Consider the following 26,510-nt stretch of genomic DNA (forward strand, 5'->3'; position numbering starts at 1 on the left):
CCACTCAGGATCTGTCCTCAATCGCCGGAGTAATAATACAGGGTCAAGAGGCATTTTAAAGATACAAAAGCAATCGCTTTCAAGAATTATCGACCAAAACAATGACATTGCAGAATTGTGCCATTTTGGTAAAGTGGTCACAAAAAGATGTTAACTTTAAGGTCTATCTATTTATACTAAGCCAATTGCCCGATACTCCACTGAAACAGCCTATCGGAAAAATTATGTAACCACTTCCTAACCTTGATGCTCAAGGTTTGTGAAGCAAGTCTTTTCCCTCCGTTGTGGTCTTTTGTCCACGCTTTATGTTGTTGTTTGTTTCTTTGGTTTTTTTTTTTGCAAACCGTAGCAGTAGCGGATTATGATCTTCAAGCTAGTGCCGGGTAGCTCACTCATCCCGCCAGACAGTACAATAAAGAGGGGGCAGAAAAAAATCTTTCTCGGCCCTAAAGACTTCGGTTTGCCCTTACTAAGTTAACCAAAACACCCCCCACCCTCCCCCACCCTACCTCCCCGAGACCCCTCACTAAGTGAGCCACCAAGTCGGTCTTTTTCCACTGCATGTCGAAACTGTGACTTTATCCAGCTACACTGACGTGTTGGTGATTCGGACTTCAGAGGGTTGGTCCGTTTAGCCTTGCCCCATGTGGATGTTGTTAGAGGTTCGTGACGAGCCAAAAGGTTCAAGGTTCAAGTCAGTATTTCGCACTATTCAAGTTGAAGTATAAGATGGCTTACAGAATCAGTAGGTTAACAAATAATGAAAAATAAATATAATATACAAGTTTCTTGATATGTGCACAGTGTCCAAAGTAGCCGAAGAGCGTCTGCATGGGAGGCTATGGTCCGTTTGGCTCTGGCACAAACGCTTTTCGGACTTCTTAGTCAACCGTGGTTAATATGTTTCCCAACAGTCATTTTCATCTGAAACTCTTTCCTTTTTTTACTTATTTCGCTAAATATCTCCCACAACAGTTATTTCACTCTAACAGCCTGAAGGTATAACCAAGCTTCGGAAGGAGGGGGGGTTAATCCTGTGAATTCTTGGTGGGGGTGGGGGTGTGCCACCCGGTTCTCCAAATCCTGACCCTATTTCAGACCAAAAAATGTAATTTTCCATACCCGTTTCCAGACGTGTCTTTTAGGCAGAAATTATGTCATCATTACTTACATCAGAGCGCAAACAAAAAAAATTCTTCAAATTAATTTGTTTGGAATTGAAACGAACGTTCATACACGCCCGTAGGTACCTCGAAAACCATACCCGATTCCAGACCAAAATAGGCAAATCTATACCGGTTTTCAGAGCAAACCAGAGCACGCTACCCGATAGGGCGGCACATAGCTTAGGGAGTACCCATCGCCCCCCCCCCCCCCCCCCGCCTCCCTGAGTGTCTCACCTCAATTTATAGAGACGGATAGCTTTATAGAACGTTTTGTGACGCTTTAGAACCAACCATTAACACGAATTTCTATTTCGCGTACAAATCATTAAAGGTGAATTTGTGAAGATTTAAATCGTTTGTGACTGATTTATAGCACGTTTCACGCAATATCGGCTGCATATTCTGGCTAAGCATTAACTGTACCAAGAGTCCCATTACCGCTGTTGTTGTAAATGAAATCTGTTTCCCACTACTTATTATTATAACTTATAATTATTATTCTTTATTATTATTATTTTATATCCTAGTTTAAGGTATCATTGCAATTTTTGGTGTGTTTATTGTTATGGCTCTTTTCCTCATATTGGACGGGGCTGTAAATTTTAGCGGAGCTCTCGCGCGCGAAGCGCGCAGCGGAGCACCATGGGTAACAAAATGTGGTAAACTACCCATCCGAGAAAATTTGGTAATCACGTGACCGTACACCGACCGCCCGCCCGCCCGACCGTCCGTCCGCACCACAGGCATACCAACGCAAAATTTCGGGTAGTCTGTGGTGAGGGTTTTTTGGCGCGAAAACGAATGGCAACCCGCGTTTTGTGAAGCATAAACAACTTAGAAGTTCAGGAAAGTCATCTCAGAACAAAAAGAAATTTTTCGTGTCGGTTGACATTTTTTATACATCCGTATTTTCTACATTATCTATTTATTATGCCCTCTAGTTTGGAGTATAGAGATAAAGAGAGGCAGAGAAAACGAGAAAGTAGGCGGCAACCAAGCCAAGCTCAACGAGAGAGAGAGCGACAGAGAGCTAGAGAAACGCTAACTGTGGAGAAAGGAGGCGAAACTGGTCTGACGAGCAACGGGAGAGGGAGCAAGAAAGAAACAGAGAAAGGAGGCGCAATTTTACTGACAAGCAACGGGAGAAAGAGCAGGAAGGGGACAGAGAAAGGAGGCGCAATTTTACTGATGAGCAACGGGAGAGAGAACAAGAAAGGGATAGAGAAAGGAGGCGCAATTTTACTGATGAGCAACGGGAGAGAGAACAAGAAAGGGATAGAGAAAGGAGGCGCAATTTTACTGATGAGCAACGGGAGAGAGAACAGGAAAGGGACAGAGAAAGGAGGAAACATTTTACTGAGGAGCAACGCGAGAGAGAGCAAGAGAGAAACAGAGAAAGGAGGCAAAATTTTACTGACGAACAACTGGAGAATGAACGAGAGAGAGCAAGAGAAAATAGACGCCTAATAAGCGACGAGCGGCGACGAAGGGAGCGAGAGACAGCAAGGGAAAACAGGCGTCGTCTAAACGAAAACGAACGAGAAGGAGGAGAAGGTGAGCGAATTTTTGCCGAGGTTAGCTTTCTGTTATATGAATCGGGGATTTTACGAAAACAGAGGTAGCTTTTGTTTTGTTTGTTAATCAATAACCTCTTTGTAATTGCATCAGTTTTTTTGGACCAATCACCACACGTCATTTGTTGTCACGCAGTCTAGAGTTGATACCTTTTATCATCCATTGAAGTTGACCTGTGTCCTCCAAGTTCGTTGAAGAGAAACGATATGATTGAAATTTCACAGACAGTCGCGTCCAAGATAAAATTATAGAGTAACCTTATAATTCGTGCTCCTCGGTGTATTTTCGTTGTTTCTGGCGCGGAAAATAAGGTAATCTTAACTTGTATTAATGAAATTTTATCGAAAATTATAACCATTGCCATGTGTCCGATGCATCGCTGAATAAATGATAACTCCTTATGTAAATTTTAGGCGACTCTGGCCTCTGTGACAAGTTAAAATGATTCAGTGTTAGAGGATTGTAAATTATACGGTCTGTGAAAGCGTTGTTATGTTTTCTCAAAAGAGAGCAGAGAGCACCTTGAATTTGAAGATTTTCAATGTCTGTTGAAAGAGCGTTTTGGTGCAGATTGTTCGAGCTTACCTCTATTTGTTTTATTCAGGGTAAACAGAATTTGAAGGATCTATTCTCCCTCTTGTAACTGAAATAACTTTTATTATTTTACTATAAATCTAGGCTTTTCCATTTTGTAGATACCTATCTTCGAGTGTTTAAGAATATATATGGAGATCTATGTAAATAAGGAGGGCAGCCAGGGTTAGAAATTATTTTTGAATGTTGACAGGCCAAACAAATTTAAGCTCGGTCATGTCTAGTTACTAACCGGTCAAAATAAATTATTACCTGCCAAACAAATTTTAGCTCGGTCATGTCTAGTTACTAACCGGTCAAAATAAATTATTACCTGCCAAACAAATTTTAGCTCGGACCGGTCAAAAGACAGTAAAAACTCGTGGGTAAGAACCTGGATTTTCCCATTGCATTAACAGGTACGTTCTTACAAAAATAGTTATTGGCAAAAAATTTGTCTATTTTTCTAAAATGAAAAGGTTCTTATTTTCTGAAGGAAAAAAACATTGTGGCTTATGTCTCCCAAAGAGGTTCACCTGAATATTTTCCAGGTGTATAGAATTTTTTTTATAGATCTGAGAAAATAAAGATGTGTGTCAAATATTGGGCTAAACAGGTTCTTGTATAGAGGGGGCCTAATTATAACTGGCAAGTTTAGCCTAACAGGTTCCTAAAAACCAGGTTCTTAGTCACAGCTAGGTTTTTACTGTATTGAAGACATTGTACTTTGCAGTAATAGCCAAATTAAGACAAAAATTATGTGATCATAAATGCTCAAAAACTCCTTGTGTTGAGAGATGGGGAAATATTATAAACCAGTTTTGAGTGTGGTTATCAAGTTGTTCATTCATTGGAGGGTACAGTGTAGTAAACAATATTTCCAGGAATATTGTCAAGCTCAGCTCGTTTATTCTTAAAAACAATTCCCCATAAGAGTTAAACCAGAAATCACAACTTTTGGCTCAGTATTGTTCTGACATGTTTTCTTTGAACAATAGGTGTATGAAGGGGTGAGGGAAAATTCTTGCCCAACTAAAGATTTTATCTTATCTTCTTAGCCATGGAAGAACATGAAAGTCAGGTCCTCCAGGTTGAATGTAGCATGGAATGCTCTCTGCTTGGTGAACAAGAGCAAAGTCACTCAGCAGGTACTGATATAGTTCATGGTAGATGGTATTTATTATAGAATTGCATAATTGAGTAAAATCACGCATTCTGATTGGTTAACGAAGAGAGGTATTCAGTGTGGAATTGCGAGTTGAAAATGAGGCTAAGGGATGTTTTTTGGCATCTACGTAACAACTATCGTCAAATATTGTAACACAACAACTGCAAAAAAGGTTTTCTACAATGTCATTTTAAAATGTTTTCAAAATCATTGTCACCTTTTGTATATCCTTTCTTAACATACTGTAATGTTGCCTGGTCCTCCACCTACTGTTCCAACCTAAACTGTATTTACCTTTTGCAAAAGCGTCTAGCGCGGCTCATAACAAAAGCTCACTATCTAGCAAATACCACCCCTTTGTTTAGCCAGCTTAAAGTCCTTGACATATTTAGTATTAATTCATTTTCTGTCACTACTTTTATGTATTCTTATCACCATAATCTTTTGCCTAGTAGCTTTCGTGACTTGTTCTTAAGTAGTAATCAAGTCCATCAATACCAAAATTCAACTGGCCTCTCAGTATAGACCTCATTTTTGTAGATCAAATATAAAGCAATTCAGCATCCTTTACTGAGGACCTAAAATCTGGAATTCGTTGCCTGTTTCACTAATTAGCTCTCCTTCTACATTTGTTGTTAAAAAAATTTAAAGAGTTATCTCACTGATAGCCGATCTGTCGCTTAATTTTCTGATCTTGCTCACTCTGTACTCAGCCATGAATTTAGTTCTCTAGGTAGTTGAAGGAAGCCTATTAATATAAGCTTCAAGCTTCGTTAGACTTCCTTGTCACATTAATTTTATAATTTAATTACCCCCCTTTGTTTATGTTGTATAAGGTTTTGTGAGTGACTAAATAAATAAATAGTTAAAAACAAACAAAAGCATTTTTTAAAGTGATCCGGAGGTTCTTCCTTGTTTTGAACTAAACTACAAATTCTTGGAGAGGTATAAAAAACCCCTTTCGCTAGTGACAATGAGAAAACAAGAAAATCCTGTGAACACAGCCCAGAAAATGGCAAGCCAAATTCAAACAAACAAAACCGAGAAGCGACAATGGAGGAAGTGCCAGGGTCAATTGTCACATATACAGAAGAAGAAATGAATACCTTCAAAGATCACATTGTCCCTGAAAACATGAAAAAGAGTGCGCCACTTGCATTCATCCTGAATCGTGGTACTTAGAAAAGTACAAAACAGAGCTGAACTTGAACAGCATTTTAAAAACATTTCAAGGTACTTACCTTATATCAATCGCAACGTTAAACTTTCAGTGCTTTGCCTTGGACACTTCATTTCTTTCAGTTTTGCTACCGAAGAGGTAAAAGGTGTAAATTATTTTCCTTCGCGAGCAAATGACCAATTTGAAAAAGGATGTTATAGATAACCGGCTTGTAAATTCAGTGAAATACCTCTATTTATCCTTACAAGTAGTGTGAAGCTTGTTCATGTGTAAAAAAGTTTGAAAACAAATGTAAAAACAAGCACAAGGTACAAAAAAAGTTGTCAAAGGTTCAAACGTGTATGACTGACCTTGCTTCCTATTCGCTAACACAATGACAGGTTTGACATTTGACTTTGAAATAGCTTTCTGGGGCGCGCGCCCAGGATAAAAACAAACAATATTATTGGTGTTTTCTTTTTTTTTCTGATTTTTATTTGATTATGCAATTCAAGGAAAATCCATTACCTGACTCATGAATTCCACGTTAAATTGCACTTGAAAACCGATATCGGTTTTCGTGTGCAATTTAACGTGGAATTCCCTCGTCAGGTAATGAATTTTCCAATAAAACTTAATAATATACAAGGAAAAAAATTTCTTGAATCAGATTGGCTTAGAGCAGTGCAGTCTTTAGTAAACACAGTACAAAAACAAGGAAACATAATGCAAAAATAAGGAAATAAAGTGCAAATTTCTCAGAGAATGAAAACCTGTGATTGGCTAATAAACAATCAGTGTTCTCCAGAAGCGCGGGCAACTGGCAGTATCACTGGGAACTCTTTTCCAAAGTGCCAGCTACTCTTATGAGTCAAAACATAAAAAAAAACTGTCTGTAACTTTTATCTTGAATTTTTCGTAAGTTCCATTTTTTTCCGCGAAGGATAAAACAGCACCCGAAGCAAATCGTGTTAATTCATTTGTTAGAATACTAGAACATGCAATTTCATCGGGAAAATAACAAACAAACAAAAAAGCCACAAGAGCTTGTTTGAAAGTTTATCGAAAAACACATGAAAATACATGGAACTAAAGTGCCTTGAACAGCTACAAAAGAAGACAGGTGTTGTTTATTCATGGTTGCGAAGCCACTCGCTGAGGCACTTGCCGATAGATAACTGTGGCTTGTTTATCCGACATGAAGAATATAAATCACAAGCAACCAGAATACAGGCTATGCAGCCATTCACTACAGCAATCGAGGTGTCAGTAAAGCTTCTTTTCTTGTTCAGCAAAACCAGCTTGTGGCTTCAAACAACGCCACAACAAGCGACCAAGGTAATAGTTTTTCTCCGTTGTTCTTACTTTTGTAACTGCTCCAAAAATCCAAATTCACAGTAATTTTGATGGCTGTTAAGAATTATTTTTCTTCACATTATCTGCCAGGTTTTTTTAGCTGTCCCGCTGTGTAAAATCCTAGAATCTCGATGAGTTTTTAAAAGTGTTCATCTTTACAATGTTTTGATTTTTCATTCATCCAGTCCAGGCGAGCCGGTTCACGCGTTGACAGTTCTGATAGACATGTGACATGTGAATAGCGGAACTCCCTTGTCTTTTCTGGTTTGTTCTAACAAGATTCAAAGGGATTTTGTGGGCGTTTTTAATAAAATAATTATTCCACTTGCGCTTGTTGGATGAGATGATTATTGCCAACTCGGCGTTATGCGTCTCGTTGGCTATTTACCATCTCATATCCAACGTGCCCTCGTGGAATAATTGTTAATTATAAAATAACTAAGATAGTACGTGCATTCTGTCTGATTGGTTAAAAACCAATAGTTTATTGTTCCGGTAAAATCATAGAAAACTGAAACATGCTTTAAGGTTATTTTATAAAAGTAAAAGACCACATTTTCGAAAGGTTTGCTGGTGTGATAACCCACTTGGGATGTTGGGAGAAGAGTGGAAAAGCTTGTAAACCACCAGCTTAACTACTCAGATCTCTGGGCCTCATGCCCCCAAACCCCCCCTTAGATACGGTACTCTCGCTTTACCAGCACTTGGTGTCAGGCACCAGTTACTTTTCATTGGGAGCTGGCTACTCTAAAACTTCTGGAGAACACTGAACAATAGAAATATATAAGAACCAATGAGCCTCAGGTGTCACAATCTGCTTGTTTATCTTCTTAGCCATGGAGGAACATGAAAGTCAGGTCCTCCAGGTTGAATGTAGCATGGAATGCTCTCTGCTTGGTGAACAAGAGCAAAGTCAATCAGCAGGTACTGATATAGTTCATGGTAGATGGTATTTATTATAAAACTTAATAATATACATGGAAAAATTTCTTTAATGAGATTGGCTTAGAGCAGTGCAGTTTTTAGTAAACACAGTAAAAGAAACAAGGAAACATAATGCAAAAATAAGGAAATAAAGTGCAAATTTCTCAGAGAATGAAAACCTGTGAACAATCAGTGTTCTCCAGAAGCGCAGGCGACTGGTGGTTTCGCTGGCTACTCTTATGACTCAAAACAGTAAAAAAAAACTGTCTGTACCTTTTATCTTGAATTTTTCAGAAGGTCCTAAAAGAAACAAAAACAATAACTTGTCGTACAAAAAGCTCTTTGGTGTATGACAATTTGCCTTTTGCTAATGGTATTATCGATATATTTACTGAATGATTTTTGATGAGACATTGCCAGATAATATTTTTAATTATAAAATTACTAAGATAGTACATGCATTCTGATTGGTTAAAAACCAATAGTTTATTGTGCTGGTAATCTCATAGTAAACTGAAACATGCTTTAAAGTTATTTTATAAAAGTAAAAGACCACATTTTCTATGGATTTACCAGCATGATAACTCACTTGGTTCTTGGGAGAACTCTGGAAAAGCTTGTAAATCACGAGCAAAACTTCTCAGATCTCTGGGCTTAATGCCCCCAAACCCCTCCCTTAGATACAGTACTCTCGCTTTATCAGTGCTTGGTGTCAGGCACCAGTTTCTTTGCTTTGGGAGCTGGCTACTCTAAAACGTCTGGATAACACTGAACAATAGAAATATATAAGAACCAATCAGCCTCAGGTGTCACAATCTGCTTGCCCAACTTATTAAGATTATATCTTATCTTCTTAGCCATAGAAGAACATGAAAGTGAAGTCCTCCAACTTGAATGTAGCATGGAAAGCTCTCTGCCAGGTGAACAAGAGCAAAGTCATTCAGCAGGTACTGATATACCGGTAGTTGTTTATGGTAGATGGTATTTTATTATGAAAGTTAATAATATACATGAAAAAATTTCTCTGTGAATTTGATTGGCTTAGAGCAGTGTACTTTTTAGTAAACACAATGCAAAAACAAGGAAACATAATGCAAAAAGAAAGAAATATAATGCAAATTTATCAGAGAATGAAAAACTGTGATTGGGCTAATAAACAATAGAAATTTATCAGAACTAATTAAGTGCCACAATTTGCTGGTGGGAAGCATGTATACTTTTAAAACTTCCCCCTTTTTGGTGTAATTAATTATGCTCTGTTGTCTTACCTAAGTAATCTTTCCTTTTTCTTGTAACACTTTTTTTTCTCAATATTTTATTTTATGAATTTACCTGATTATTTTTATTTATTTATTCATTGTGGGTTGTTTTGTTTTCATTTTTGTAACCAAGATTTTGAAATAAATAAAGGTGTGGGTGGGCGTGTGTGTGTAACAAATAAGAATGTTAAAACTTTCATATATATATTTTTTACATGGACTCAAAAGAGCAGCTATATAATCAGTGATTTTGTTACCTCTGCATTCTATCTATGTTCCTGATGCATAAAAATCGCCAAAGACATAAAATAATTCATGGATATATCGATCTGAACGTGTGTATTTGTAGAAATATCCCGTACGTGTAATTTCTGTGGCAGTTATGGTTGTTGTTTAGTGATGCATATTTGTTTTAGCCTTTGTTGACTTCTGCTTTAAAATAGAAGAACTATATTTTAATTTCAGTATACTATAATACAGAGTTTTGGAGTGTGTCTTCAGATTAACTGTCTGCGGCTGGTACATAAAGGCCCAAACATTTTCCATTTTGGACTCATTTTTTTTAACTGGGACTCATTGGTTCTGGACTGGGACTCATGATTTCTCACAAGGTGAGTCCCAGAATTCATCATATTTATTTGTAACAAAAACACTGTATAATTCATTGATTAGACCTGTTGTCGTGTAATATAAGTGTTGTTGTTGTGGTAAACATGACAAGTCATCATGTCTGTACTTAATTCTCCATGACTGGATTGTAGGATTTTTGTTCTGTTTGTATTTGATCGTGCATTATTATTATGGGAAAACTTACCTTAGGGTTGTATTACTTTGACTAGAACAAAGTTAAAATACATTGAATTCTCATAGAGATAATTATTTTTTGGATTATAATAGTGAGTTCATTGGTTGGGTCACTCCCATTATATTTGATGACTGATTTATGAAATATCAGCACTTAGAAAATGATTGTCAAGGTTGTTGTATTATCTGAAGTTTCAAAAGTAGAAATATTGTGTATTTTCTATTTGAAATCAGGTTTTGAGAACGCTTCCACAGATACAGCTTTATAATAGTAATTCTTGTACAGTTATACAAGCATGCAGTACTAGGGTGCGAAGAAAAGGAGGTCAGTTTTGTGCTTGTCCTTCGGGAAGACTGTAGCTTGCATCTGTTAGCCCAAGAATCACAACTCTATTATCCCTCAGGCAAGATAAAAAATAGAATCCACTAGCCCCATAGCTTATATGAATTGTGTAGTTGGTTAATACAAATAATTCATTTACTAGGAGAAGAGTTGGAACGACACACTCCTGCAGTAGAAAATGGCCCAATTGAGGGAGCAAGCAACGTGCAGGAATCACAGCAACCTCTTCCAGAAGTAAATAATAGTAGCCACTTAGAAGATGACCACCTAATTGCTAGAGCAAGGGTAGTTGGTGTGGACTATGAGTTTGCAAAACATGATACCCCCGCCCTTTTGAGCGGCTAATACGGGGCGAGATCTTGTAAAGATCTTCAAAAATGCCTCGGGGGACCGGGAACCCTCTTTTTTGTCCAGCAACTTGTCTTATTTAAGAGTAGGATGACAAGACAAATAAATATAGTAAGTAAGATAGGGGGACATTTGAGAACAACTAAACTAAATGAACTACAATACAGTGGAACCCCGTTAATGCGACCACCGTTGGGCCATAAAATCCTGGTCGTAATAACGAGGTGGTCGCATTAACGGGGTCTTCAAAATAATAAAATGACTCAATGGTTTTTACGTCTGGTTTGAAAGAATATGGCCGTAATAACGAGGTGGTCTTAAGGCGGGGTTCCACTGTAGTACAGAAACCTGCAAGAACCTGCACTTTCCCAAATTAGTGAATATGGGAATCAGCTAAAATAAAAGCTTTTAGGTTGTTTTTACGTTGTAGCTAATGCCAAAATTTTATTTACTTGAATCCAGTCTATTCCTTTTTCCCTCCAACAACAATGATATATTAAGAAACATTGTTATTATAGCTGGAAATTTCTTTCCAACCATGTGCACACTCATTGGTTATTTCAATGTCACTTGACATCTAACAATGAAACTTTTTGGTGCCAGTATTCTCTAAGCAGGCAACATCGCAAAAATCATTCACATCAGGGGGTAACAGTGCACTATTACCCGTGAATGACCAACAACTGACATTCCAGGGAGGTTTAATGAATTTCCATGCAGCTATAAATTTTTTAAAATATTAACATCACAAATCACTTAAAGACTTGGCCCATGGGAAACAGTTAATTTTGTTTTCCAAGAATCTAAATATTTCCCAGCACCATTCTCATTAGTTACTTCGAGGTCACATGACATCTAACTGTTTCCCACCACAATCTCTGAGGAATTGCCAGGCTAATTGACCAGCTGCTGTGGAAATTGGAGAATGACTATATGAATGGTTAGGTACGTTAGGTACAGTGCCAAAGTTGCATTGATAACTGTGGTGATCTTCCCTGAATTTATTTCTTCATTCTGCATTTCCAGTATATGAAATTAATGTATTTATTATACCATATATAACTTTGTTGTGTGAATTCACCTTGGATAAGTTAATCTTTTCTTATGCTGTTTTTAAGTTATAGAGTTTTAGTTTTAGTTTCAACTTTTAAGACCTTTTTCTTTCCTGCTCTTTTATCTAACTGCGTTGTAGTTTTTTCGTAGTTTTCTTTGACTCCTCTTCTTTCTTTGTCGGGAGTGGGTTGCGGCTACACGTAGGCTAGACTACATCCCGATACCGACTGGGGGGTATCAGTATTTGCAACGAGGTTATATCGTATTGTGTACCAGTGTGAATAAAACGATCTTCATCATCATCATTATTATCGTTATTATTATTGTAATGAAATCGGCAGCTCCGCTTTTAGGCTTGGCTAAATCTATATATTAAAAGTAGTTACAGTGTAGGTGTTTACTCATTAATTGACAAAGAAACCGGTAAAATATCATGAGCAATATCGTTTTGAAAAACATTCCCGTATATTAAGTTACCCCGCTTTGACACAGTATTGCACCGTTCGAACCTCAGCAACCCCAGAAAAGTGGTATTCGCTACCCGCAGAACTCCGCGTCCATTTGAGCAGTGATGTAACTAAAGGAACTTCTGAGAGATTGGAAATCTTTCGTAATAGCTCGTTAAGAGCAGGGTCTTATCCCATCAATTTTGGAATGTAATTAAAATTTACTAAAACTGGTGAAAATAAATCAATGTCATGTCCGTATATTGGGTTCTCACTCTAGATGCAAATATACCAAATGTATAAAACGCGAGTTTATTAACTGAGTCAGTAAAGTAAGTTAATAAATTATATCCCGTGTGGCACGAAATTTTGGCGGGAGTTTATCTTTGCGGATTGGTGATTTTTTTAGTTTTGCCGGAACCAATTTTTGCGATTAAGGGAGACTGGTTTTTCTCGCTGGGAATTAATTTTTGCGATTTTCAGAAAGTCCTGGACAAATCATTGATAAAATCATTGATACTATTTATTTTTTATCGAGAACGTGTAAAGGAAATACATATACAAGTTGTAATTGAACAAACAGGATTTCTTAGTATTGTAGTTTTTTGTAGCTAATTTAAGTTAGAGAATATTTACCCTGGAGTAAATTTTAGCGGAAAAATCGGTTTGGGGTAATTAGATATATATATTTTTTGTGGATCGCTGGAAAAATCGCAAGAATTAGAGCCCGCAAAAATTTTGTAACACACGGTACATGACATCATTTTCTTACCTTATTTTTCAAACCTCTTTCGGTGTCAATTGAGGATGTATTAAAAGCCTTTCGGCGGTTTGTTCAGTCTTCAATTCTTTGTTAATACTGCTCGGTGTGGTAAAATTCTACTACCTGTATCATGATATGCCAAGATGGTCGTGTGGGTATCAAAGTAAGATAAGAGAAGAGGACAAGACATGCAATATTTTTATTACGAGTCTTATACCAGCTGGATATACCATGACAAACCAAGCATGATGTTCTTTGTGGGTATCAATATAAGACAAGATAATATTTTTATTTGTAGTCTTATACCAGGGTACATCAACTTTTTTTTAAATGATTCAAATTATACCATGATATACCAAAAGTTCCTTGTGGGTATATAAGACAAGACAAGACGATATTTTTATTCGGGGTCGTATACCAGCTGGAACCATGCATGTGTACATCAACGTTTTCCAAATAGTTCAGAATTACAATACATTCTAGTCATTAATTACACTATACATAACAAGCTATTAATAATGAATAGACGAAAAAATGTTTCTTTGATCGATCGTCCACAGAAATCAACCAATCCTGAGGCCAATGGGCTTGCTTAACTGATGGCACAATAGAGCTGGCATGCGATTAAATCAGTTTCTTAGAGTTCCATTTGAAGTTGTTTGACGTGCGTCATGCGTCATCTTTTCGTTCAGTTTGCGTCAGTGTTTGCGTCACTTGAGAAAACAAATTTGCCGATACAGACTTAATTTCATAGATTGAACTTTGCAGATGACCTTGAAATTCTCTTGCGGACGCCCACGGAATCGTAGTTAATGTCTACTTAATAAAGAAGACCGCTAAATAAACAGGACTGTTTGGCAGAAAATATGGAGAGAAAAGTATAGTGTCCGCTTTCTAATTGAGACTGTTTATACCCAACTTGATAATTTGTAACTTAGAAGTATTCTGATACAATACCCTGCCTGATTACCTAGTGGTTTTGTTTAGTGAGCGCGTAAAGTAGCGGCGCGGTTTCTTCCTTGCTGGAGCTCCCTATTTTGGCCTTCCCCACAGAACTACGACTGAGGTTGTGATACAACGATTCTTTCAATATCAACTTTACTGATAAACTATATATAATATCAACTGTACTGTCTGCGGATAATGACAACTTACTATAGAAATATATATTACTCCTTGCACAATTTCCGTATTTAAGTGTGTTAATTAAATGGGTTTTGAACCATGAGCGCGAAGCACGAGACACGCCTGAGGTGGAAAAAAAGAAAAATAACTCCTTTCTTTCCTCTCGCACGTTTCGCGCTTCGCGCTCGCGCCGCAGAACCCGCTTGAACGCCCCCAACAACGCCTGCGCAGGCTACATATATTGGTTTGTCGCTTTTTTGCGGAGCACTTATCGTCTTCTTTCCGTACACTTGTCTAAGTGTCAGACGTCATTTCCTTCGTGAGATTGACCCCCAGAGATCTGTCTGTACGTGTTTATTTCCACGATTTGTTTACGCAGGGTAAAGTAATTATTTTCGTTCAAGACGTGATGAAATACACGTATCCGACTTGCCTACTTACCAACTCTCGGTGGAGGTAAACTCCCACACAATCTGTATCTGTAACCGATTTTATAGTCAATGTACTGGATGTACCGTTTGCTTCATCTATAGCGATATATTGCTATGTATGTATATTAATCAAAGTTAAATAGACGTTGAATTACCTTAACTGTGGTATATTATCGTCCTTTTGCCTCAAAAGCGGTTTTTTGAACGATTTTGAAGGATTTTGAGTTCGCCGTTTACTCAAACCAAGTCATCCACTGTTACTTTTTAGTAAACCTAAACCTGGAATTGAAGAGAGAGGACCGAATCCAAGTTCAGAGAGACGGAGATGGAGATGATGTTTTGCTCATAAAACCTATTGTATTTCAGACGTTCCCGTTCCCGTTGTCGTCGCTATCGTCAGTAGTTTCGTACGGTCCCTAATAAGACACAAGACGAAACCTTTAGAGCTAATCGTTCCTTCTTCCTTTATAACTTTAGCGGAGAAGGTAAAATCATTACTTTCCAGTTAACACTGCAACTAAGGGCTACTGCAGGCATGGTTCGTCGTTACACTCCTTTTAGACTTGGGGAAAAAATAGTTAATTAATCCTGTCATAATGATATAATAAACGACGATTCAATTTACAGGATGTAGGAACAAATTTTTACACACAAGCCGGTTCGATCGATGGAAGCGAAAGGTCCTGTGTAAAAAAATTTTTCCTTTCCTGTAAATTGAATCGTCGTTTATTGTACACTCCTTTTAGTCATAATGACGATTTTAAATATCGAACCTTATTAACACAGATGCTTTCGGGATGAAAAATTTCGATTCTCAGTTATTACGGATCGATATGAATCACGAAACAGAAAGCTGGATTCACAAACATGATACTGTTTAACCTCCATATGCGGCCACCCCTCGTTAGCGACCGCGACCAATTTTTGGCCTGACGGTTTTTTTTTTATTTTCAGTTACTTTTAACCTCTTGTAAGCGACCCCTTGACGTATGAATTGATATGGTTTCTCTTCGCTGAATGTACTGCAACGCTCACGAACAACATGAAACTACACTTATACATAACTTAGAAATTGCATGCAATGAGTTATCCTCCAAAAAGTAGTAGTGTAGTTTGGACCCCTTTTCTTCCCTCTTTGTCGATTCTCGTAAGCGACCACTAAATCTTCGCATTTTCGGTGTTCGCTCATGGGAAGTTCAATTGTATTTTAATAGTCATCGTCATCCATCTCCATTGCTGTCGGAATGCGTTGGACAACATACTCCAATGGACTTTTTCGACGATGAGGAAGCCATTTTGAAGCACAAAGGATTAAGGGCCGTCCAGGGGGCAAAATGAAAACAAAGATGGCGGAAGGGTACAGTGGGTGCGTGAGTGCGCGAGTTTCTTGTGTTATTATGGGTAAAGGTGATCGATGCGCCGTCTTAAATGTATGACAGACAGTTTAAAGACAAGTATGTCATCAAGCCTCACATCCACTATTTTGATGGAAGCAGCAAGCTACGACTTTGGAAATGCCGAAACGCAGATCTCTAAAAGACCTAGACGAAGCTGTTGAATTGGCAAAACTATAAATGTAAACACCAGGATTTGGTCAAATCATTTTAAGTTTGGTCGACCAACGGATGTTGGCCTCACTCAGTATTATATCTGAGAGAATGTAGTGAGCAAGTGAGCATTAAAAGGAAGCCGTCAGCCGTAGGTAGACAGTTTTTCCCTCTAGCGCCAACTGTTCAACTCAAAAACGTGCCAAGCTAACAGTCACTGAAACAGTGACTGAAGCGAGCGCTCACCATGAAACAAAAGTTCGTCGATGGCCAATAAGGAAAATTGTAAATACAAGACAGTCGATTGTCAAGTTTCAAGTAAATGTGAAGAAACGAAACATCTTAAATAAAGAGCAAATTGGAAGTCTTAAGGAACAAATTCACAATTAAAGATCTTCAACCAAGAACTACATTTACTTTTGACAGCAACAAACACTCAGATGCTGTCGACAACATTAAAAAAGGTATCATAACAAAGAAAGTACAAAACGAATTGCAATTGTGGTTTTTGACAATGTGATTTTGTTATTCATAAGTAAATTCTTAATTTTCACGGCAAAAAAGGCCGCCAAATTAACAGTTGTTCCACGAGGTGCGTTGGACATGAGATAGTAGGTAGCCAACGAAGCACGTAGCGCCGAGTTGGCAATAATCATCTCATATCCAACAAGCGCGAGTGGAATAATTGTTTTAATAAAAAAGCCCTCAAAATATCGAGAAATCTTCCCGACTTTATTTGTAAACAGAACCAAATTTCAGCTTGTTTTCAATTTTGAGCAGACGCGTACAGTTACCATATTTGGAGAGTATGGTTTTAATGGCTGATATACCATGATGGCTAAGCCAATCAGAGCTCTAGAATTGCATTTTCCAATTATTCAGTTTTTAATAATTGGTAATATAAACATGTAAGAAACTGAACTAGGCAGCCGTGACACAGCCCCTCTTCAGAGAACTAACCCGGGTCATGTTAAGTTTCGCTTGTATAAATATTTCAGGGAATTTTCAAGGCAACTCTTTATTGGCCTTGATTACTAAAAGATGAAGATCGCCTGCCTTGTTGCTACTTATTGTTAGTATTGACAGTATTTACAAATGACATTTTGTGTTATTTTACCAAAAATTCTTCCTTTTTTATTTATATAAAGGAATTGTCTTCTTGCAGTCTCTGCTGAAACTACTACTAGTAGATTTGAAACTGCAGCAGAGGCACTCAACGTATTACGCGTCTCATCTGCATATATCTACGGTTGATCAGGAAACTGCATGAGGAAGATCGTTCACAAAGATGATAAATAGTAACGACCCCTAGACCGATTCTTGGGGAATCTGTGTTGTGCATGCTCCCCGTCGATAACAACTGATTGCATTCTACCATTCAATTAGTCCTCAAAAACAGAAGGAGTTCGTCTGATGCTTTACACCGTTAATGCCTCGAGCTTTGACAAAAGGATGTCATGGTCAATGAAGTCAAAGACCTTTTTGCGCTGCCACACCCCACTCTGATGTGATCTTTGTCCATGTCTGATATTTAACCGATTGATTAAGCGAGTGAGGGCTGTCTCGGTAGAATGTGATCTACGGAATCCGGAATACAAATTGTATAGCAAGTCACTACTTATCATATAGATGTCCAACTCTTGGTGAATATCCTTCCCAGAAATTTAAAAGAGCAAAGGGAACAGTGTTACCATCTCGAAAAAAGAGATCACCAAAAAGGCGAGGTTAATGCAAACAATGCCAAAAGCCCCGAATAATTTAGGTTCTAACTATTTAATCACAAAACCCGCGGATCAAAATTTATCAATTATCAGTCCAGCTGAGAACTTGGCTTTCTTGTACTATTATCTAAATCACACAAGGAACACAAAAGACATGTACTCTATTGAATCGTCTCTAGATGACTCTTTTAAAATAAAATTTCACTTCTTTATAAGTTGGCATATCAAAATATTTATTCAGATGATAGCAAAAACTTTTGTTTAGCATGAGTAAAAATCTGCAGTTTGACGGGTATTTTTGCGCAGTATCCTCGACATCCATTCTAAATATACTCTTGAAAATGGAATTAAACAATTCCTTCTTCAAATAGAATAAACTAAAGTAGAGAAAGAATTTTTCTTCCTTTAAAGGGAGGATCCTTAGTTAACGAAGATTCAGCAGACTCATCGTGTTAAAAAACGTATACAAACAGGTTCTATCCTCCATAGTAAAAGAAATTTTAGGTCGCCCATCGCCAAGCTTCCTACTGTTTTAAAGGCATTTGGTCCAAAATGACACCCAATGTTCAAGAAGATAAAATGTGAAATTTTTTACATGTTTGAGACCCGATACTCTTGCAACCATACCCTGTTCAGCGGCATGTACCCATCTAGGCCAAGTTAGGGAGTCCTCTTTAATTTCCCTCCGTGTGGGTCGATCCACTTTCAGTCATTTTGAGTTGAATCATCCTCGTGCTTTACAAGTGCCACAGGTACGTAACCTTCGTTAACGCGCAAGTTTAGTTTACGAGCGAGCGTTAGCCCTATTTGCTCCTTGAAATGCAACATTAACAAACCAATAGCAATTCCAATACAGGGAAACAGGGTTAAATTCACTGTCAGGGCGGTACTGGGTGCTTCGTTTGCAAGAGTCACGTGATCGGGATGTCTTGACGTACGGAAACATTGGTAAGACGAGTTCATCAAGCCCCATTTTTCACGAAAATGTTCCACATGTTTGTAAACGTCATTCTTCGTTTTACAGTCGTAGTCCCGAAGTTTGTACGAACACGTTTCTGAGATCCGTCGTCGATCATTCACGACCAAAGCTTCCCGTGTTGATAAATTGTCGAATGAAACGTAGATTTGAAGGCATGGGTAATAAATCAAACACTTTGATTCGCTTTTGAGCTCTTTACAGCGGCAATGAAGTTTCTTGCCAGAATCCATGTTCAGAAATGTTTTCTTGACCTTACAGGTTCCTATATGGTATTGCAGGCTTTCAAGTTTTGGCAGAGTCACTGTAACCATTACAATGAGGAGAGTCAAGCCTGAGGAGACTAAAATTGCGTTGCCCAGTTTTTTCACCCTCTTGACAATTTTAACTTGAGGCGAGTTGTCGTTTAGATGCCGAGTCATGATTCACATTATTTAAAATGGCATTCACTAGGTGTGAGCCTCGTTTGCCTTGCCTATTGGAGAGATCAAACAGAAGTGTATTTAAAGGGCACACGGTAGATAAAATGCCCGGCGGGTACTCCCTATAATTGCCTATACGGGGAGGCTCCGTCCCAAAGGGGTACCTATTTCAGGCTTCAGGTCAGCATGAAAGGGTAGGGATTCCACTAGTTAAACTATTTGCGAGGGTAGGAAAATCTGTCATTTAAGTCCGTAAAGAGGCTCAAACTTGAGCTAACAGATGTACAGTTTTATGGCTGTGAAAAAGTCAAGAAAACGTTCTGGTTTTTTCGGTTCATTTACAGCAGTTAAAGGGGATGCAAAATTTTAAAGTATGTATTTGAAAGGGGTACTCTTTGTCAATAGTAGGTATGCGAAAGGGGTACCTTTTCTGTTAAAAATGGTATCTAAAACATTTAACAGGGTAAGGGGTTGCACCCCGGTGCGGAGCCTCCACGTACCAATAAAACTTTGTTGAGGGTAACCCCCCAACCCCGCGGATAAAAAGGCGAGGTAAAGAAGTAATGTCGACTGAGAAAAAGGAATTCTGAATTCTCAAGACTATAAAAAAAAAAATGAATATTACGGAAGAAGCTATGACTCATGCTAGTGGATAATGCTGAAAAGGGATAAGGGATAATTGAAACCACGGGTTCCCCAAGTTCGAAACATGACCATCAGCACTGCTGCGTGACAATCAAAAAACAAGGATTATATGGGGGAAAATAGGATTGTTTCTGTGACCAACAAATGTGGAAGGAATTAAATAAAATCGGCAAACCTCACTTTTCACAGGTGTGTGTTTCTTCCTTCCAGTGTGGTTGAATTCCGAGCCGATTTTATGGGTCTCGTTGGAACCTGTTTGTTGTCTCTAAAAATGGCCGTGAATCGGCTCGGGAACCACACAGGAAAGAAGAAACACACAACCTTTTAAAAGTTGTTCAAATCCTTTCACATTCGTTGGTTACAGGAACAATCATTTTTCCTCCATATAAAACCTTTTATTTCGAACGTTTCGTATCCAACATACAGTGCCCATTTCAAGCTTGCGTGACCTGTGGTGAAACTATATGTTTGCGGAAAAATACAGATACATTTTTACCCCTAAATTGTCTTTATCTTTTTTTCCTATGTTGGACGTTTATTGTAGGTTAGCGTACTATTTTATCGCGAGTTGGGCTGTATCGTATTACCTTTAAAACCGGATTTCATCGGCTAATAATTGAATACAAGCCTTGAACATAGGACTCTAGTTTCCTCACAAGCAGGAAATTGAATTTGATTTCAAGGAACGTGTTTCAATAAAAATGAATAGGCTATGTTACCTTTTACTCTGTACGTGCGTATTTGAAATCATTTGAAATGCCTTTAATATTAGGTCAATACTTGTAATTTTAACATAAAGGCAGTGCCTACCGATGTGAAAGGCTTTTACGGGGATATTAGATATTTTTCCACGCGGAACTTTCCTCGCAATTTCGCTGCTCTATTTACCTTTTCGTGTCATTTCATTGCCGTATTCAACGTCACCAAAATATTACCATAACATTCGGCAGAAACGGCACAGTGGAACGCGTAAATCAAGACAATATTTCAGCCACTTTAAATAAATAAGAATTTCATTGAAAATTCAAAGCAAAGCTTGTTTCTTTGCCAGGCGGAAAGGCAAGTTTTTGTCTTCAAAAAAAATAATACTACTTACCGTCGACTACCACTATCCCACACAACAATTCTTTCTGTCGACTTGAATATTTAGGTATGTTTTTGTATCTGCAGGCAGTTTAGTAGATAACGCAACACAATATTGCTTTTCGCTGCCTCACGACATGCAAAATTTTATATTTGCATAAAATATAACTAAGAAAGACAGAGATAAAATTGTTTAAATTAGCAATTTATCTATAAATGAAATTTAAAAAAGTAGTTCGAGGGACGAATAATTTTAAGATATGTAGTTACCTGGCGTGAAAAAGAAACTGAGTATATTTCCCGACGATTTATGATCAAAGTGAAGACTTGTTAGAGGGGGGGTTGAAGAGTAGTCTTTTCCACTAATGCTATGGAAGGACAATCTAAACATCTGTCTTTACATTGTTTTCGTCCGTTTCATCTTCCTTGGAAACCGTAGTACTCCTCTATTGTTGGCGAGTATCGAATAAACATGACTATCAGAACATATCAGGGAAACCTCGTAAACGATATAATTCATTTGAACACAATTTGAGCAAACGATTTGAATACGAAAATTTAGCAAGTTGTTCTCTGAGGTCACTAAGATTAGTGAATATTCATGTTTCCCAGTAAGACCATCGAATCACTGAAGCATTTCAACGACTGACTGGTCGATCCTTAAATCCTTGCAAGTCCTACAAAGCTTATGTCCGCAGTTAACTGCAAATTTAATCGGCTGTCGCAAAAACAAAGCGCTGCTTGAAACATATCAAAAAGTTCCATCGCTATATAAAAACATAGCCGTAGCTGATGGCTAAAACTCATTTGCATCAAACGTGATTTATTTTCCGTAGAGCTATGACTAGTCGTGAGTTAAAGAGCCTTAACGGGCAGTCCCCTTTCAATTCAACTGTGACTACATCGGTTTTTTTACTGTAATTCTCCCCAGTTGAACTCACATTTAAAAAAGGATTGATACTATTACGCCATTTTTAACTTCCAAAAGAAAGGAAATAAAAGCAAAAGGGATCTTTTGGCACGGTTTCATACCGGCTGAAATCGCATGCTCTTTATCTCAGAGTAGAATTTATTAAATTAGACGAAAAAGTGTTTAGAAACGAGATTGAAGCAGGAGCCCATGGAGCAGGGTTACGGGCTCCCGATTGAAGTAAGAAATCAAAATCAGATCGTAAATAATACTTACACTAAAGCCTGTCGCCTTATGTTTTGACGGAAGTCTGTGAAGGTAAGATTAAATGAGCCTTCCGGAAATATTTTGAATAAAGAATAGAATAGTTCTTCATGGATGATGTAAAGAATAAATCCGCCTCAGCCTTCGGATTCAGCACATAACACTCCTCGATCTTCGACTTACACAGTATATCTCATCATACCCATGTCACACATACCCCTTGTTCCCCTTGTTACTCCTTGTTACCCCTTGTTACCCTTGTTAAATAAATAATAAATAATACTTACATTAAAGCCTGTCGCCTTATGTTTTGACGGAAGTCTGTGTAGAGGTAAGATTAGATGAGCCTTCAGGAAATATTTTGAATAAAGAATAGAATGGTTCTTCACGGATGATGTAAAGAATTAATCCTCCTCAGCCTTCGGAATCGGCAAATAACAGTCCTCCAACTTCGACTTACACAGTATATCTGATCATACCCATGTCACACATACCCCTTGTTCCCTTTGTTACTCCTTGTTACCCCTTGTTACCCTTGTTAAAGAAATAATAAATAATACTTACACTAAAGCCTGTCGCCTTATGTTTTGACGGAAGTCTGTGTAGAAGTAAGATTAGATGAGCCTTCAGGAAATATTTTGAATAAAGAATAGAATGGTTCTTCACGGATGATGTAAAGAATTAATCCGCCTCAGCCTTCTAAATCGGCACACAACCCTCCTCGAACTTCGACTTACACAGTATATCTGATCATACCCATGTCACACATACCCCTTAATACCCCTTGTTACCCTTGCTACCCCTTGTTACCCCTTGTTAGCCCATGTTACCCCTTGTTGCCCTTGTTACCCCTTGTTACCCCTTGTTCCCCATGTTACCCCTTGTACCCCCTGTAACCCCTTGCTACCCCTTTGTTACCCCTTGTTCCCCATGTTACCCCTTGTTAACCCTGTAACCCCTTGTTACCCTTGTTACCCCTTGTTACCCTTTGTTACCCTTCTTACCCCTTCTTACCCCTTGTTACCCTTCTTACCCCTTCTTACCCCCTGTTACCTCTTGTTCCCCTTGTTCCCCTTATTACCCCTTGTTACCCCTTGTTACTCCTGTTACCCCTTGTTACCCTTGTAACCCCTTGTTACCCTGTTCCCCTTTGTTGCCCCTTCTTACCCCTGTTTACCCTTGTAACCCCTTATTACCCCCTGTTACCCTTGTTACCCTTGTTACCACTTGATCTCCTTGTTACCCCTTGTTACCCCTTGTTACCCTTTGTTACCCCTTGTTACCCCTGTTACCACTTGTTACCCCTTGTTAACTTGTTACCCCTTGTTACCCCTGTTCCCCTTGTTACCCCTTGATCCCGTTGTTACCCCTTTTTACCCTTTGTTCCCCCTGTTACCCCTTGCTACCCTTTGTTACTTCTTGTTACCCCTTTTACCCCTTGTTACATTTGTTACGCCTTGTCACAAAACGCGGGTAGGTAAGTTCAGTATTTGCAATAGAGCTTAAATACTTAAGCTCGCTATATGAAAGCAGTGGGCAAAAGAAAATGTGACATTTATGTGATTCATTGCTTTAAATAATCCAGTCTTTTTACCCTGAATTTGCAGGTGGAACGTCGGGCTGTTTTTGTCAACAAATGGAGGAACCATATGAATTTGTAAAGGTTGGATCGGGTTTTCGAAGAGCTCTGAAAAGAGCTCCCGATCCGTGACATTTTTCTTTTTATGTTCATTGCAAGATTTGGTTGCCATGTGCAATGAACCAGCTGATGCAAGCGATCAGTTTAAAAGTTCGCGGCTTCTCTGGACCATTTTACAACAGTAATAATTTTTTTAATTCACGCATGCCTGTCTTGGAAAGTACATGCTGGCCATCACATCCACTTTTACTCGTTCTATTCATTGTACTGATCAAGCGTATACGCGTGGCAGATTGTGTTAATAAACTCTAGTGATTGTTTAATATATAAGTTAAAATTCGCGGCACCAGCTAATGACATACTTCACAAGTGAGTGGTTTTCAATGGCGTATTGTTATATTTGACAGCCATTGTTATTCATACCTGCGCTTAAAACAATAGCTCGCTGGCCTCGGGTACGCTGCGTTTCTACCAGACTTTTTCAAACTCGTAGGGATAGAGGATCTTGTCCATAAATTTAAAAAGTTAAAACGTATTCTGCTTAAGGAAAGGGCAATCTTACATATTCTGCCCGTGGTTTTGAGGATTTTATTACTGGTTTCCAGAAAGTCGAGCCCAAAGTCGGCTTCCATACAATAAATGGCCTCTTTTTAGCAATTTTAGACTAATTTTCAAGTGCCGCAGAGGGATATTCCTTCTGCTACGTAAAATTTATATATTTGGTGCTTAAACCGTAGATAAATCATTCATTTTTGATATTGCGTCCGTGGTTCTGTCATTTTGGGGCTAAAAAAGTCGCGCCAAAGAGATTTATCAACGCTGGTGGACCAAAAATGGCCCATTCTTCTCTTATTTGGAGCTTATTCAAAGCGCTCGTGCATTCGAATTTGCCGCTTCGGCGGTCATGAATAATTAATGATGTCCACTCATTCTGAGCGATGATTCATAATCAGCCTCATGCAATAATTGTCATTAACGGTGACGTTGCATGATTGGTGCAACCGCTGCTTTCAGCCTTTGTTGGGCTATGCTCTGTGACACTGTACCCCAATAGCGTTTACCCTGGCACAAAAACCATACCAGATAGGGCTTCTGCTCACACATAAGAACGGAAGAACCGTTACGGTGATCATGATTTTGGCGCGATTTCTGTAACGGAGCGAAGTTGCGCCGCGCGGATCTCTAAGCCGCATAGCTCTCGTTTCAGGGCGAAAAGCAATCCGGTACGGTGCTAACATAGTCTTAGTTCCTTTTCCTATTCGGTGAGTGAACAATCACTCTAAAAGTAACTTAAATAATTCTAAGGGCGCTTTCCAAAAGTCAGATCTGGCCGGGCGGGCCATGGACGGACCAGTCATTTAGAAATGAAATAGTGGGCTTTTTCCAAGAGCTTTTGCTGAAAAACAATTTCCTTCGTTCATGCTACCATAAAATTCCGAAAATAAGGCACGGGGCTTATATTTTTCAAAGGCCCTTTTTGAGGGGCTTATTTTTGGAGAGGCTTATATTCGGAGGGCTTATCTACGGAGGGAAACTTGCGTTTCAAAATCGACTGGGCTAGCCTTACAGTTGGAAGTAAATTTACCGTTTTTGCTTTGTTTTACTTTGTATTTGAGGGCAATTTTCCAAGTACAAGCCCCGGGGGGGGGGGGGGGGGGGCTTATATTTGGAGGGGCGATTTAACGAAGAGTTTTTTTGTTACCGGTTTGGGGGGCTTATATTTGGAGGGGCTTATACATGGAGGGGCTTATTTTCCGAATTTTGCGGTAGTCAGGATTTGACCTCTTTGGCAGGATAGTTTTGATAAAGAGTGAAATTCTCGTTACGACGGGAATAGCCTGGCCGGTCAGTCCTTACAAATAGAAAGCACCTTAAGATACCATGAAATAAAACTGACACAAACATAATAAATGGGAGACGTCGATGGGAGTAGGTCGAAATTCTTATTACTGTGTCAGTAACTCGTCCTCACAAAATCAAAATATATAGGACTTATATACGCTTAAGCAATAGTTCAGTATTTCGTCTGAAGTGTACCAAGTAATTGACAGGAAACCCAACAGACTTCTTCATCCAGAGAACAGTGAAAAGTCTTGCAATGGATTACTGAAGAGGTTAGAGGGATGTAATTTAATTATACGTCCTTCTAAGATGAATTATAAATATAATTTTAGACTACAAGTAGTCCCTCATTTTCCCTATGAGGGATAGTAGAGCGACCAAAACGCGAGCGCGCGTGAAAATCACCCCACGCGAGAAAGGCGAGACGCGGCGGTGAGAGAGAAACCTCATTTTTCTCTCTTCCCGCCGCGTCTCGCCTTTCTCGCGTGGCGTGATTTTCAGGTGCACTCAAGTTTTGCTCGCTCTACTATCCCTGAGGGAAGATGAAGGACTACTCGTAGTCTAAATAATTTTAGCTTTTATGAGTTTTAAGCATTCTTGCCATGGCTTCTTTTGAACTCCTTGTTACTTCGTCAGCATTCATACTGCGCATGCCTAACTGTTCAACTTCCATTCACGTCATCTGACCTTGGAAAGAAAGCACGCAAAAGTTACAAAACGTCATTTTGACCTGAAACATGTATAAAGAAGTTTAAGTTTTACTTCTTCTAGAAACGACAACAGCAAGACAAAAAAAACAAAAAAAAACAAGGACCAGGGGCCAGTTTCGTCAATCCTGAAGCTTCAGACGTTCAGCTCAGTCAAACTCTTTTAATTGCTTTATAGCCAGATGTTAGCACTTACGTCTGACATTGGGATGTATGCATCTTTTCTTTCCTGAAAGGAATACTTGCTATAAACCAACCTGA

The 26,510-nt window shown here is 38.6% G+C and overlaps 2 protein-coding genes across 2 annotated transcripts; one reads left to right on the forward strand and one right to left on the reverse strand.

Annotated features, from left to right (window-relative positions):
• Positions 1–644: 644 nt before the first annotated feature.
• On the forward strand, positions 645–12,033 carry LOC140934300 (uncharacterized). The gene is made up of 6 exons (XM_073383953.1): positions 645–722; positions 2,303–2,720; positions 4,373–4,462; positions 7,832–7,921; positions 8,779–8,868; positions 10,470–12,033. Exons 1-6 carry the CDS (start codon positions 645–647, stop codon positions 10,670–10,672), a joined length of 969 nt encoding a protein of 322 aa, XP_073240054.1. The 3' UTR covers positions 10,673–12,033.
• Positions 12,034–18,079: 6,046 nt separating this feature from the next.
• On the reverse strand, positions 18,080–21,018 carry LOC140934968 (uncharacterized). The gene is made up of 2 exons (XM_073384522.1): positions 20,901–21,018; positions 18,080–19,212 (listed from the first exon to the last, which is right to left on the reverse strand). The coding sequence occupies exon 2, from the start codon at positions 19,157–19,159 to the stop codon at positions 18,467–18,469; it is 693 nt and encodes a 230-aa protein (XP_073240623.1). The 5' UTR covers positions 19,160–19,212; positions 20,901–21,018; the 3' UTR covers positions 18,080–18,466.
• Between the last annotated feature and the right edge of the window lie 5,492 nt (positions 21,019–26,510).

Source organism: Porites lutea, chromosome 4, assembly GCF_958299795.1.
Source record: "Porites lutea chromosome 4, jaPorLute2.1, whole genome shotgun sequence".
NCBI lineage: Eukaryota > Metazoa > Cnidaria > Anthozoa > Scleractinia > Poritidae > Porites > Porites lutea.

What these genes read in the sequence shown, in the direction of transcription:
- LOC140934300 (XM_073383953.1), top strand. Translation starts at nt 645, where the DNA reads ATGTGGATGTTGTTAGAGGTTCGTGACGAGCCAAAAGGTTCAAGGTTC. An exon ending in TTCGCACTATTCAAGTTGAA is followed by an intron (nt 723 to 2,302) that starts GTATAAGATGGC and finishes TTTACTGACAAG; the next exon opens with CAACGGGAGAAAGAGCAGGA. An exon ending in AGAGCAAAGTCATTCAGCAG is followed by an intron (nt 8,869 to 10,469) that starts GTACTGATATAC and finishes TTCATTTACTAG; the next exon opens with GAGAAGAGTTGGAACGACAC.
- LOC140934968 (XM_073384522.1), bottom strand. Translation starts at nt 19,159, where the DNA reads ATGACTCGGCATCTAAACGACAACTCGCCTCAAGTTAAAATTGTCAAG.